Here is a 16,501-nt window from a genome sequence, read left to right on the forward strand (position 1 = left end):
AGATAGATAGATAGATAGATATAGATAGATAGATAGATAGATAGATAGATAGATAGATAGATAGATAGATGATAGATAGATAGATAGATAGATAGATAGATAGATAGATAGATAGATAGATAGATAGATAGATAGATAGATAGATAGATAGATAGATAGATAGATAGATAGATAGATAGATAGATAGATAGACAGATAGACAGATAGACAGATAGACAGATAGACAGACAGACAACGGACATATCTAAATCAGGTCAGAAGGTGTTTTTGAGTCGATTGGTAACCTCTAAGGTGGGTGTATGACCAATATTTTTTGGTCTTACAAACCTCACAACAAAAGCATTATATCCTCCCCACTATAGTGGTGTAGGGTATAACTAATTGTGTCTGTGTTTTTATAATAAATTTGTTTTCAACTCCCCCTCTTAAAGAAAAAAATCGCGATAACATCTAAACCACCAAAATTATTTCATGATAAATTACAATAAAAGGAATTTCATTTAAATCTTGTTTTTTTAACACAAAAAAATTGTTGTTGTCCAAAATTTATAAGGCAAATTGTAACAAGATTTTGTAGCTGATTTTAATCGCTAAATATGTTTAAATATATTTTTATCTCAATTGGCAGATTTGTTCAAAAGATATTAAAGAAAAAAATTGCACATTTCTTTTAAACAAACAGTTAAGTTCGAAATTTGTTAAATTTCAAAAATTTAGTTTTATTACAAAATATTTAAACAAATTTCTTAACACTTTTGGGCTCTACTGTTGTTTATTGCAAAAGTATTGATTGCTTTTGCGTTCATTTATAGTGAATTTGGTGATTTATGGTTTTATATGATTGAAAAAGTCAAACTACAACATAAACTCTAAAAAGCAAACATTTTGGTTGCTTTAACGTAGTTTCCAAAACAGATACCAAAGGCGATAGCATAAACATAGCTTAGGATAAGCTTTATGATATGGTCAAGCATAAAATAAGTCGACTGACTTAATGCACTTACAAGTCACTAAACATTTGTTGGTTCGTCCGGTTCGTTAGTTGGTCCGTCCGTCCGTCCGTCCATCCATCCGTCCGTCCGTCCGTCCGTCCGTCCGTCCGTCCTTCCGTCTGTCTTTACAACAACTGTATGTCTGTCTGGCCTAAAAGTGGTAAACATGCAAGAGTTTTTCTGCAAAATGTACTTGTGCCTAGTTTGGTCGACAAAAAAAAAAAAAAAAAAAAAACAAAAATCAAGATTGACGACTACCATGAGTGCAATTAAAATTATTAGCATGCAAACTGTCACATTTGACAGTTAGTGGCTTAGTTTAACTAATTTATAACATTAGTTTTCAACTAATAGAGGTTAGTTTTGTTTTTTTCCTCACTAGACTTCAGCACAAGAAGCTTTAAAATGTTTCTTATAATTTATGAAGCCAACTTAAGCAAAGCAAAGCAAAAAAACTCCCAACATTATCATTAAATTGACTTGTAAATGTATAAAATTATTTATTTCAATTCCACATTATTTAACCATAAAAAAAACTTAATTTTAACACTTTTTACTTTTCTTGTTTCTCCCCTTTACAGCTTTACGTTTGCTAAATAGTCACAGTGATTCCCTAACTTCTTCTTCTCTGGATAACAGCCATCAGGAGGGTGGTTTATTTCCTCAACTCTTTAATGTTGCCACGCGTGCCTCTATTACCGTTAATGCCACTTGTGGTCAAAATGGTCGGGAGGAATACTGCAAACTAGTAGATGCTTATCCTCATAAGAAATGGGCCACCCAATGTGGTATTTGTAATGCTCATTCTTCAGATGTGGCCAAACATAGACCTATAGAATCCGTGATTTCCAATGTTAATATGCAGGATCAATGGTGGCAGTCGCCTACCTTGCAATATGGCAGAAATTATGAATATATAACCATAACTTTGGATTTAAAGCAGGTAAGTCCCAATATGATATTTTCAGAAAATGTAAAAGCTTTAATTCAAGATTTAAACTTTAAAATCGAAAGTATCTTCTAGGGATAGAAAGCATACATTGTCAGTTTTAATCATTAGTCTTGAAAATAATCTAGCCAATAGTTTGAACTATAGTACAGTCTGGAATATAGTCTAACCCAAAGTCTGAACTATAGTCTATAGTCTGAATATAGTCTAGTATGTAACCTAGTCTATAGTATGGAATGTATATGATCTAGACTATAATTGAGTTGATGGTCTAGACTATAGTCTATGGTCTGGACTGCAGTATAGTTTATAGTCTGAGCTATAGTCTAATCCATAGTATGGAATATAGTCTAACCCGAAGTCTGGACTATTGTCTAGTCTGTAGCCTGGGCTTTAGTATTGTCTATATTCTGAACTATAGTATATTGTCTGGACTAGAGTCTAGTTTATAGTCTGGACAATAATCTGGGCTATAGCGTTATCAATAGTCTGGACCATAGACTAGTCAATAGTCTGTACTATAGCCTAGTCTATAGTCAAGTCTATAGTTAAGAATATAGATCGAATTATAGGCCAGACTATATTCCGGACCATAGTCTGGAATATGGTCTAGTCTGGAGTCTGAACTATAGTCAAATCTATAGGCTTTACTGTAGTCTCGACTATAGTCTGGTCAATGGTCTAGTTTATAGTCTAGCTTATAGTTTGGACTATAGTATGATCTATATTCTGGGTATTCAGGACACAGTCTGTACTATGGTCTTGTCTATAATCTGAACTATAGTCTAGTATATAGTATAGTCTAGTCTATAGTCTAGTCTATAGTCTAGTCTATAGTCTAGTCTATAGTCTAGTCTATAGTCTAGTCTATAGTCTAGTCTATAGTCTAGTCTATAGTCTAGTCTATAGTCTAGTCTATAGTCTAGTCTATAGTCTAGTCTATAGTATAGTCTATAGTCTAGTCTATAGTCTAGTCTATAGTCTAGTCTATAGTCTAGTCTAGTCTAGTCTAGTCTATAGTCTAATCTATAGTCTAGTCTATAGTCTAGTCTATAGTCTAGTCTATAGTCTAGTCTATAGTCTAGTCTATAGTCTAGTCTATAGTCTAGTCTATAGTCTAGTCTATAGTCTAGTCTATAGTCTAGTCTATAGTCTAGTCTATAGTCTAGTCTATAGTCTAGTCTATAGTCTAGTCTATAGTCTAGTCTATAGTCTATAGTCTAGTCTATAGTCTAGTCTATAGTCTAGTCTAGTCTAGTCTATAGTCTAGTCTATAGTCTAGTCTGTAGTCTAGTCTATAGTCTAGTCTATAGTCTAGTCTATAGTCTAGTATATAGTCTATGTCTAGTCTATAGTCTAGTCTATAGTCTAGTCTATAGTCTAGTCTATAGTCTAGTCTATAGTCTAGTCTATAGTCTAGTCTATAGTCTAGTCTATAGTCTAGTCTATAGTCTAGTCTATATCTAGTCTATAGTCTAGTCTATAGTCTAGTCTATAGTCTATAGTCTATAGTCTATAGTCTATAGTCTATAATCTAGTCTATAGTCTAGTCTTCTAGTCTAGTCTATAGTCTAGTCTATAGTCTAGTCTATAGTCTAGTCTATAGTCTAGTCTATAGTCTAGTCTATAGTCTAGTCTATAGTCTAGTCTATAGTCTAGTCTATAGTCTAGTCTATAGTCTAGTCTATAGTCTAGTCTATAGTCTAGTCTATAGTCTAGTCTATAGTCTCTATAGTCTAGTCTATAGTCTAGTCTATAGTCTAGTCTATAGTCTAGTCTATAGTCTAGTCTATAGTCTAGTCTATAGTCTAGTCTATAGTCTAGTCTATAGTCTAGTCTATAGTCTAGTCTATAGTCTAGTCTATAGTCTAGTCTATAGTCTAGTCTATAGTCTAGTCTATAGTCTAGTCTATAGTCTAGTCTATAGTCTAGTCTATAGTCTAGTCTATAGTCTAGTCTATAGTCTAGTCTATAGTCTAGTCTATAGTCTAGTCTATAGTCTAAGTCTATAGTCTAGTCTATAGTCTAGTCTAGTCTATAGTCTAGTCTATAGTCTAGTCTATAGTCTAGTCTATAGTCTAGTCTATAGTCTAGTCTAGTCTAGTCTATAGTCTAGTCTATAGTCTAGTCTATAGTCTAGTCTATAGTCTAGTCTATAGTCTAGTCTATAGTCTAGTCTATAGTCTAGTCTATAGTCTAGTCTATAGTCTAGTCTATAGTCTAGTCTATAGTCTATCTATAGTCTAATCTATAGTCTAGTCTATAGTCTAGTCTATAGTCTAGTCTATAGTCTAGTTCATAGTCTAGTCTGTAGTCTAGTCTATAGTCTAGTCTATAGTCTAGTCTATAGTCTAGTCTATAGTCTAGTCTATAGTCTAGTCTATAGTCTAGTCTATAGTCTAGTCTATAGTCTAGTCTATAGTCTAGTCTATAGTCTAGTCTATAGTCTAGTCTATAGTCTAGTCTATAGTCTAGTCTATAGTCTAGTCTATAGTCTAGTCTATAATCTAGTCTATAGTCTAGTTTATAGTCTAGTCTATAGTCCAGTCTATAGTCTAGTCTATAGTCTAGTCTATAGTCTAGTCTATAGGCTAGTCTATAGTCTAGTCTATAGTCTAGTCTATAGGCTAGTCTATAGTCTAGTCTATAGTCTAGTCTATAGTCTAGTCTATAGTCTAGTCTATAGTCTAGTCTATAGTCTAGTCTATAGTCTAGTCTAGTCTAGTAGTCTAGTCTATAGTCTAGTCTATAGTCAGTAGTCTAGTCTGTAGTCTAGTCTATAGTCTAGTCTATAGTCTAGTCTATAGTCTAGTCTATAGTCTAGTCTATAGTCTAGTCTATAGTCTAGTCTATAGTCTAGTCTATAATGTAATCTATAGTCTAGTCTTTTACAATACAATGTTTAATATCTTGAAATATGGTCTGAAGTTCAGACTCTGAACTACAGACAAGAAATATAGTTCACATTTAATATAAATTTAAACAACATTGTATTGCCTCCATATTTATTCATTCAAATCTCACTAAACCTGTCAAATACTTAAACATAAATATTTCATGTGTTAATAACTAAAATAGGCAGATAGACGGACATTATTGTGATACAATTACTTGAGATAGCATTTTGGAACGCATTGTGTGTAATTGAAACTTTCAAGACTTTCAATTCTTGGCACGTCTCTGCAGCTGGTGTTTAAAATGTTTAACACTTAAGCATTTAACAGATTTATTGTTTAAAACTGTTAATTATAGAAAAATTAATTTATTTCACAAGAGTAATGTTCACTATTCAATTTATTGAATTATTATTAATTAAAAGTATTTTTTTATGGTCACACACAGTGTTCAGTTGTTTTCCCCCAAAACACATTCATATAGATTTATTGAACTAAAATTTCAAAAGCAGGAAAAAGATTTTGAAAATATAAATATGTAAGCGACTTAAACATGCCATCGAGCAAAGTGTTGCCAAAGCAATTAAATGTGATTGGTTTTCATGAAGATTTAAGAAAGTTAAGGCTACTCACAGTTGGTTAAATAAAAACAAAATTTTTTAAGAGAAATATTTCTGAAGATTTATTTTTTGAAATATTTTTAAATATCTTATGGTCAAGCTGTGAATAGCCCTTCATGTGCACATTTACAACTTACTCCGTCTAGCATTCTCTTTAAAATTGTCACAATTGGTTTGTTTTGCACTTTAATGTCAATTTTCGGTTTAGTTTGTTTTTTTTTCATTCAATTTTATGTTAATTCTATTTTATATCAATTCAGCAATTTTTCTCTGACACATTATCACGATCTTTTTTTTTCTCAAATTTAATGTTCAGGCAATTTTAGCTACTAGTCATCACAGCATGAATACTCTTAGATTGAACAGCAAATGTATGAATTTTCAAAACAATTCCTAAAAGACAAGGCTGTATGCTTAGTTTTTTTTTTCATACACAACTATTTTTTACTGCCATCATACATGTCGTTTGAATATTTCTTTGACAATTTTATTTTTGTTTATATTGAAATTGAAAAATTAAATTTTAATTGAATTATTTGGATATTGTTGCATATTTTTAATTGAATTTGAAAGGTATGTTTAAATTTGTATATTTGAAATTTTGTTTGAGTCGGAGTCAAACCACTTTTCAAGTTGAGATTTCAAGCAATGTTTGCCAGTGGTTGGCGGGTGGCTGACAATTGTTTTGTGGGAAAATGAGAGCAGAAATGTCAAAAGATTTGAAAGAAGGATTTTTAAATTACTTAATTTTGGAAAAAAGGTTGGAATATAGGATAGGCTATAGACTAGACTATAGGATAGACTATGGAGTAGGCTATAGACTAGACTAGATTATAGATTACTAGATTATAGACTAGAGTATAGACTAGACTGTAGACTAGACTATAGACTAGACTATACACTAGACTATACACTAGACTGTAGACTAGACTATAGACTAGACTATAGACTAGGCTATAAACTAGACTATAGACTAGACTATAGACTAGACTATAGACTAGATTATAGACTAGACTATAGACTAGACTATAGACTAGACTATAGACTAGACCATAGACTAGACCATAGACTAGACTAGACTAGACTACAGACTAGACTATAGACTAGACTAGACTATAGACTAGACTAGACTATAGACTAGACTATAGACTAGACTATAGACTATAGACTAGACTATAGACTAGACTATAGACTAGACTATAGACTAGACTATAGACTAGACTATAGACTAGACTATAGACTAGACTATAGACTAGACTATAGACTAGACTATAGACTAGACTATAGACTAGACTATAGACTAGACTATAGACTAGACTATAGACTAGACAATAGACCAGACTATAGACTAGACTATAGACTAGACTATAGACTAGACTATAGACTAGACTATAGACTAGACTATAGACTAGACTATAGACTAGACTATAGACTAGACTATAGACTAGACTATAGACTAGACTATAGACTAGACTATAGACTAGACTATAGACTAGACTATAGACTAGACTATAGACTAGACTATAGACTAGACTATAGACTAGACTATAGACTAGACTATAGACTAGACTATAGACTAGACTATAGACTAGACTATAGACTAGACTATAGACTAGACTATAGACTAGACTATAGACTAGACTATAGACTAGACTATAGACTAGACTATAGACTAGACTATAGACTAGACTATAGACTAGACTATAGACTAGACTATAGACTAGACTATAGACTAGACTATAGACTAGACTATAGACTAGACTATAGACTAGACTATAGACTAGACTATAGACTAGACTATAGACTAGACTATAGACTAGACTATCCAGAGCTATACTAATAGACTAGACTATAGGACTAAACTATAGACTAAGAGCGTATAGACTAGACTATAGACTAGACTATAGACTAGACTATAGGACTAGACTATGACTAGACTATAGACTAGACTATAGACTAGACTATAGACTAGACTATAGACTAGACTATAGACTAGACTATAGACTAGACTATAGACTAGACTATAGACTAGACTATAGACTAGACTATAGACTAGACTATAGACTATACTATAGACTAGACTATAGACTAGACTATAGACTAGACTATAGACTAGACTATAGACTAGACTATAGACTAGACTATAGACTAGACTATAGACTAGACTATAGACTAGACTATAGACTAGACTATAGACTAGACTATAGACTAGACTATAGACTAGACTATAGACTAGACTATAGACTAGACTATAGACTAGACTATAGACTAGACTATAGACTAGACTATAGACTAGACTATAGACTAGACTATAGACTAGACTATAGACTAGACTATAGACTAGACTATAGACTAGACTATAGACTAGACTATAGACTAGACTATAGACTAGACTATAGACTAGACTATAGACTAGACTATAGACTAGACTATAGACTAGACTATAGACTAGACTATAGACTAGACTATAGACTAGGCTATAGACTAGGCTATAGACTAGGCTATAGACTAGACTATAGACTAGACTATAGACTAGACTATAGACTAAACTATACACTAGACTATAGACTAGACTATAGACTAGACTATAGACTAGACTATAGACTAGACTATAGACTAGACTATAGACTAGACTATAGACTAGACTATAGACTAGACTATAGACTAGACTATAGACTAGACTATAGACTAGACTATAGACTAGACTATAGACTAGACTATAGACTAGACTATAGACTAGACTATAGACTAGACTATAGACTAGACTATAGACTAGACTATAGACTAGACTAGACTACTATAGACTAGGCTATAGACTAGGCTATAGACTAGACTATAGACTAGACTATAGACTAGACTATAGACTAGACTATAGACTAGACTATAGACTAGACTATAGACTAGACTATAGACTAGACTATAAACTAGACTATAGACTAGACTAGACTAGACTATAGACTAGACTATAGACTAGACTATAGACTAGACTATAGACTAGACTATAGACTAGACTATAGACTAGACTATAGACTAGACTATAGACTAGACTATAGACTAGACTATAGACTAGACTATAGACTAGACTATAGACTGGACTATAGACTAGACTATAGACTAGTCTATAGACTAGACTATAGACTAGACTATAGACTAGACTATAGACTAGACTATACTAGACTATAGACTAGACTGTAGACTAGACTATAGACTAGACTATAGACTAGACTATAGACTAGACTATAGACTAGACTATAGACTAGACTATAGACTAGACTATAGACTAGACTATAGACTAGACATAGACTAGACTATAGACTAGACTATAGACTAGACTATAGACTAGACTATAGACTAGACTATAGACTAGAAGACTAGACTAGACTATAGACTAGACTATAGACTAGACTATAGACTAGACTATAGACTAGACTATAGACTAGACTATAGACTAGACTATAGACTAGACTATAGACTAGACTATAGACTAGACTATAGACTAGACTATAGACTAGACTATAGACTAGACTGTAGACTAGACTATAGACTAGACTATAGACTAGACTATAGACTAGACTATAGACTTGACTATAGACTAGACTATAGACTAGACTATAGACTAGACTATAGACTAGACTATAGACTAGACTATAGACTAGACTATAGACTAGACTATAGACTAGACTATAGACTAGACTATAGACTAGACTATAGACTAGACTATAGATTAGACTATAGACTAGACTATAGACTAGACTATAGACTAGACTATAGACTAGACTATAGACTAGACTATAGACTAGACTGTAGACCAGACTATAGACTAGACTATAGACTAGACTATAGACTAGACTATGGAGTAGTCCATAGACTATACTATAGTCTAGTGGTGTATGGACAGTTTACTTTAGCTAAAAACCACCCATGTTTTTCAAATTTTGTTTTATTTCTGTATGTTTACACAATTCAAACCAATTGGCGAAGTAAAAAATAAAGTGAAAAAAAATCTAAAATAAATAGTTTTCTTAAAACATTTAACAAAAACAATGATTTAACTTTTATACAATATAACGCACTTGAATTAAACACTGACATTAACTATACAAAACAAAATATTAATGTTAATGTCGTGTTATGGTTAATTGTTGTTGTTTGACATTTAACACATTCCTTTTAACAACATTTTTTTTCAAAACAAATGTTTTTTTCTCTAAAAGAAAAAAGTTCTTAATGATGAAGCAGCACAGTTTACTTTTGGTGGCCAATGAGGTGTGTGGTTTTTAGTGGCACAGGTACATGGAGGCATTTGTTTTTCTCCAGACAATTTTGTTTCCAAATACCTTGATGTTGTTATTACTGCTGTTGTGCTGTTGTGCTGTTCGTGTTGTTGTTGATGATTATTATTGTGTTGCTTGTTAATTGGACATGTTGTCTAACAACATCCTCTACATGTTTTTTAAAAGTTTGAATTTGTTTTATTTTGATTGTTGAGTTTTTAGTTTTTAAAAAGTCAATATATTTTGATTAGTGTGTTATTGTTTGAAATTAAAAAAAAACTTGTAAAACTTTGAAAACGATCATGCTTATTTAAATGTTTAGGGGGATTTAATGAAGTTTAAATAAATAATGGAATGATTTTTAACAAAAATATTATTATTATTAGAGGGGAAATAGTTTTTATTTTAAATTGGAAGTTTTTTTAACTAAAACAACAAGGTCAATTAGTTGTATGTATTTGTAAACAGGCCAATATGTAAAATTCAAAATATTTAAATACTTTTCTAGCGTTAGCCAGTTTGACAGATGACAGTTTGTTGATAAAGATTTTGAAAAATTTCAAATAGTTCCCAAATGTGTCTTACTATCAGATATCTTACTTCAATATGTATGTATTTCATATTTAGGTATGTTTTGACAGCTAAATATTTTAGACATCTTTGTCAGCAAATGACATTTTGACAGATGACAGCTTGAAACTAAATCTGAAGGTTCTGTTCGCGTTCATTGTTAGTTCAATTCTAGTTCAGTTCTAGTTCAGTTCTAGTTCAGTTCTAGTTCAGTTCTAGTTCGGTTCTAGTTCAATTCTAGTTCAGTCTAGTTCAGTTCTAGTTCAGTTCTAGTTCAGTTCTAGTTCAGTTCTAGTTCAGTTCTAGTTCAGTTCTAGTTCAGTTCTAGTTCAGTTCTGTTCTAGTTTCTAGTTCTAGTTCTGTTCTAGTTCTGTTCTAGTTCTGTTCTAGTTCTGTTCTAGTTCTGTTCTAGTTCTGTTCTAGTTCTGTTCTAGTTCTGTTCTAGTTCTGTTCTAGTTCTGTTCTAGTTCTGTTCTAGTTCTGTTCTAGTTCTGTTCTAGTTCTGTTCTAGTTCTGTTCTAGTTCTGTTCTAGTTCTGTTCTAGTTCTGTTCTAGTTCTGTTCTAGTTCTGTTCTAGTTCTGTTCTAGTTCTGTTCTAGTTCTGTTCTAGTTCTGTTCTAGTTCTGTTCTAGTTCTGTTCTAGTTCTGTTCTAGTTCTGTTCTAGTTCTGTTCTAGTTCTGTTCTAGTTCTGTTCTAGTTCTGTTCTAGTTCTGTTCTAGTTCTGTTCTAGTTCTGTTCTAGTTCTGTTCTAGTTCTGTTCTAGTTCTGTTCTAGTTCTGTTCTAGTTCTGTTCTAGTTCTAGTTCTGTTCTAGTTCTGTTCTAGTTCTGTCTAGTTCTAGTTCTAGTTCTGTTCTAGTTCTGTTCTAGTTCTGTTCTAGTTCTGTTCTAGTTCTGTTCTGTTCTGTTCTAGTTCTGTTCTAGTTCTGTTCTAGTTCAGTTCTAGTTCATGTTCTAGTTCAGTTCTAGTTCAGTTCTAGTTCAGTTCTAGTTCAGTTCTAGTTCAGTTCTAGTTCAGTTCTAGTTCAGTTCTAGTTCAGTTCTAGTTCAGTTCTAGGTTCAGTTCTAGTTCAGTTCTAGTTCTAGTTCTAGTTCTGTTCTTGTTCTAGTTCTGTTCTAGTTCTGTTCTAGTTCTGTTCTAGTTCTGTTCTAGTTATGTTCTAGTTCTGTTCTAGTTCTGTTCTAGTTCTGTTCTAGTTCTGTTCTAGTTCTGTTCTAGTTCTTTCTAGTTCTGTTCTAGTTCTGTCTAGTTCTGTTCTAGTTCTGTTCTAGTTCTGTTCTAGTTTCTGTTCTAGTTCTGTTCTAGTTCTGTTCTAGTTCTGTTCTAGTTCTAGTCTGTTCTAGTTCTGTTCTAGTTCTGTTCTAGTTCTGTTCTAGTTCTGTTCTAGTTCTGTCTAGTTCTAGTTCTGTTCTAGTTCTGTTCTAGTTCTGTTCTAGTTTCTGTTCTAGTTCTGTTCTGTTCTAGTTCTGTTCTAGTTCTGTTCTAGTTCTGTTCTAGTTCTGTTCTAGTTCTGTTCTAGTTCTGTTCTAGTTCTGTTCTAGTTCTGTTCTAGTTCTGTTCTAGTTCTGTTCTAGTTCTGTTCTAGTTCTGTTCTAGTTCTGTTCTAGTTCTGTTCTAGTTCTGTTCTAGTTCTGTTCTAGTTCTGTTCTAGTTCTGTTCTAGTTCTGTTCTAGTTCTGTTCTAGTTCTTTCTAGTTCTGTTCTAGTTCTGTTCTAGTTCTGTTCAGTTCTGTTCTAGTTCTGTTCTAGTTCTGTTCTAGTCTGTTCTAGTTCTGTTTCTAGTTCTGTTCTAGTTCTGTTCTAGTTCTGTTCTAGTTCTGTGCTAGTTCTAGTTCTGTTCTAGTTCTGTTCTAGTTCTGTTCTAGTTCTGTTCTAGTTCTGTTCTAGTTTCTGTTCTAGTTCTGTTCTAGTTCTGTTCTAGTTCTGTTCTAGTTCTGTTCTAGTTCTGTTCTAGTTCTGTTCTAGTTCTGTTCTAGTTCTGTTCTAGTTCTGTTCTAGTTCTGTTCTAGTTCTGGTCTAGTTCTGTTCTAGTTCTGTTCTAGTTCTGTTCTAGTTCTGTTCTAGTTCTGTTCTAGTTCTGTTCTAGTTCTGTTCTATTTCTGTTCTAGTTCTGTTCTAGTTCTGTTCTAGTGTTCTAGTTCTGTTCTAGTTCTGTTCTAGTTCTGTTCTAGTTCTGTTCTAGTTCTGTTCTAGTTCTGTTCTAGTTCTGTTCTAGTTCTGTTCTAGTTCTGTTCTAGTTCTGTTCTAGTTCTGTTCTAGTTTGTTCTAGTTCTGTTCTAGTTCTGTTCTAGTTCTGTTCTAGTTCTGTTCTAGTTCTGTTCTAGTTCTGTTCTAGTTCTGTTCTAGTTCTGTTCTCGTTCTGTTCTCGTTCTGTTCTAGTTCTGTTCTAGTTCTGTTCTAGTTCTGTTCTAGTTCTGTTCTAGTTCTGTTCTAGTTCTGTTCTAGTTCTGTTCTAGTTCTGTTCTAGTTCTGTTCTAGTTCTATTCTAGTTCTGTTCTAGTTCTGTTCTAGTTCTGTTCTAGTTCTGTTCTAGTTCTGTTCTAGTTCTAGTTCTGTTCTAGTTCTGTTCTAGCTCTGTTCTAGTTCTGTTCTAGTTCTGTGCTAGTTCTGTTCTAGTTCTGTTTTAGTTCTGTTTTAGTTCTGTTTTAGTTCTGTTTTAGTTCTGTTTTAGTTCTGTTCTAGTTGTGTTCTAGTTGTGTTCTAGTTATGTTCTAGTTCTGTTCTAGTTCTGTTCTGGTTCTGTTCTAGTTGATTTTTTGTCAAATATTTCTTATTCTCAAACTCCATAATTTGCTTCAAAACATTTAAATTTTAAAATCAAATTCAAATTCGTCTAAAAATTACTCATTTCCATCATGCGCCCACTGACAAATTTACACGTTTTTTCTGTTTAACTCTAACAGCAATTTTTCTGCAGCTATTTAAACAATTTTCTACATGATTAAATTATAGTTTTAAGCATTATGTTCCTAAAAGAAAAACAAACAGACGCCCAAAAATAGACAACCCCACAATGCAAACAGACCATAAACATTAGAAAAACAACAACAACTAACAACAATTGCAAATGTAAGCAATAGAAAGAAGACAACAGCAAAAAAAGAAACAAAAAATTTAAAACAAAATTTTAAGCCGGCCGGCCGGTAAGAAAATAAAATTGTAAAAATAAATAAACAACAAAATTTTTAAATAGTCTGTGTTTTCTAAAATTGCTGTTGTTGTGTCCAACAGCCAAAAACATGTGCTAGAAGGAAGGTTCACATGTGTTTTTTGTTGTTGTAATATTTTGTTGAAAATAATGACGACGATGATGATGATGATTTGTATGGCAGTTCCATGGTTTATAAATGAGTGTTGGTGTTTTTTAGTTAGTGTTGTGTCATTTTTTGTTTTGTTGTTGTTGGTTTTGGCAGTATTTGTTTTTGTTTTTTATCGGTATTCGAGTTAACTTGATGACTGGCTGTCAGAGAACACGAGGAGACTAAAATAAAATTAATAATATGCAACAATTTTTAGATTTTTTTATTATGATTTAAGGTGGCCAGTATTTTGAAAAAATAAAAATAAAAAATATGTCATGACATATTTTTGTCAAGACATTTTTGTCATGACATTTTTATGTCACTATATGCCAGTATATAATAGAATGAGGGAAATGTTCATAAGAAACATTTTAAAATATGTTTATGTCTTGTCATGATAATAACAAAATTATGTCATGGCATATTTTCATTATTGTAAACATGTTTATAAAATGAATTTTCAAGTTGTTTATGTCATAACATTGTGCTAACATTCATGTCCGAATAATTTATAAAAATTAGTGCTATTTTTTATTAAATTATATTTAAGTATCTAAAGAAATTGTTTATAAAATTATTTTGAAATATGTCATGACATAATGCTAACATATAACACATTTATGTCATGACAAATTTCTTCATTTTCACCGGAATTTATAATGGAACCAAGAAAAGTATTCTTAAGAAAAATTTTTTAATTTGTTCATGTCCTGACATAATATTAACATTTTTATGTTATGACATAATTTTTAAAAAATTGTCTACTTTCATCATTGTTCATATATAATCAAATAAGAAATTTTATCGAAATTTATTTAAATTATTTTATGTCATGACATAAAGGTAAACATTTTTATGTCATGACATGCTTTTACAACTTTTTGCCAATTTTAAGATAATTTATTGTAAAATCAATACATTTTGTTATAAAAGTTTTTTTTTTAACATATTTTTAATGTCTTGACATAATGTTAATATTTTTATGTCAAGACATATGTTCAGACATTGTTACCACATAAACAACAAATTATTAATTTAATACAGAAAACATACTTTTTCAATTAATTTTTTGTATGCCTTGACATATTGCTATAACTTTTATGTTAAGACATTTTTATGTCATGACATATTTTTTTTACATTTATGCTTTTTAATCAAAATTTATGATCTAATGAATAAATTTTTTTTATAAAACTATTTTTATGTAATGACGTTAAGAACATAACATAATGCTAACATATTTATGTCAAGACATAATTTTCAAAAAATCAGAGAAATTTTTAAAAGATATATAAAATTACATACAGAAGCCAGGCTTTTTCCATTTACTTAAATTGTTTATGTCATGACATATTGCTGATATTTTTATATCAAGACATGATATATTTTTCATATTTATACTTTTTTCGTCATAATTTTTGATATAATGAATAACAAGTTAAACAAAACTATATATTTTTGTCATGACATATTACTGACATAATTATGTCAAGATATAATTTAAAAAATTTAAAAAAAAAAAAACAAAGGAACTAAGAAAAATCTTTGCAATTTATTATATTATATGTTATAATTCATTTAAATTGTTTATGTCTTGACATATTGCTGATATTTTTATGTCAAGACATTTTAGTGTCATGATATATTTTTCATATTTATACTTTTTTCATCATAATTTGTGATATAATGAATACGAAGTTAAACAAACTATTTCTAAGATATATTTTTGTCATGACATATTACTGACATAATTATGTCAAGACATAATTTCAAAATTTTTTAACAAAAAATCACAAGAACTAAGAAAAAATTTTTCCACTTATTGTATCGTATTTAAAATTTGTTTATGTCATGACATTTAACAAGAATTTAATATTCACTTGTTTGGGTCACCTTAATCCTAAATGCATTTTCATCTCCAAACAAATTAATATGAAAACTATTAAAATATTTGTGTTGCCTACATCAAAAAAAAAATTGTTTTTATTTTAAAATTTTGTTAAACAAAATGCAAATTATAGTGGTCGGCCACAAAAACGGAAAAAAAGTCACAAAAACCACAAACAATTCATAAAACAAAAATTTTCGGCGGTGTGTAATAATTTTTAAAATTAAGTAAAAAAAAAATTGTACAAAAATAAACTCATAAATACCAATGTGTTTAAACATTTTTTTATTATTAATTTTTATAGCAAAATTTTATTTTAAACATTTTCAAACGAAAAAAAAACTTGACAACATTTTCAATAACTTGTCAGACAGAAAATAAACTAACACACTTTAGAAATATGTATGTATGCAGTACTGCCATGTGGTTGAAAGGCAAAATGCATAAACAAAACATTGTTGTTTTTGTTTTATTTTTAACAAAAATGACATATGTAACATGTCATTTAATTGTCAAATAAATGAAATGGTTAAAAAAAATAATAACAACAAGAAAATAATGAGAACAACCAGAAACAAAACCACAACAAACAAACACTTTGCATTTGATTTGAAAATTATGCAAAACAAGTCAAAAGAAGATTTTTTTTCTGAGAGGGACAAAGGAAATGAGTCATTGAAAGGAATATATATAAATATTTTTGGAATTCTGGAGGTATTTTGAACATTAATTAAGTGTTTTCGACACAAAGGATTGATTTATTTTGCAAATCAATTAAAAATTTTATATTAAAGGCGTAATTTTGTATAGAAATGTTCTCAGGTCTGAAACTGTAATAAATCAACAGGGAGAGGCTAATAATTCAAATATGTCAATTTGTCATTTGTTTGGCTTGAACATTAAATAATAATTAAGGTGTAGTTTGAAATTCAATTGATTTTAATTTTTATGTCATGACATCTATGTTATGACATTTTTTATGTCAAGACATATTAACTAAAATAATGAATTTG

The 16,501-nt window shown here is 30.8% G+C and overlaps 1 protein-coding gene across 1 annotated transcript in view; it reads left to right on the forward strand.

The window, feature by feature from the left end:
• The window catches only part of LOC119609137 (laminin subunit alpha-1-like), a 140,471-nt gene that overhangs the window by 55,109 nt on the left and 68,861 nt on the right, over nt 1-16,501 (forward strand). The window contains exon 3 of the mRNA XM_037963848.1: nt 1,574-1,935. Within this exon, the coding sequence (XP_037819776.1) occupies nt 1,574-1,935 (362 nt within the window). The remainder of the gene's footprint in view (nt 1-1,573; nt 1,936-16,501) is intronic.

This window comes from Lucilia sericata, unplaced genomic scaffold, assembly GCF_015586225.1.
Source record: "Lucilia sericata isolate MDLA Ls3-8-SP2 unplaced genomic scaffold, ASM1558622v1 Contig000936F_arrow, whole genome shotgun sequence".
In the NCBI taxonomy this organism is placed as follows: domain Eukaryota; kingdom Metazoa; phylum Arthropoda; class Insecta; order Diptera; family Calliphoridae; genus Lucilia; species Lucilia sericata.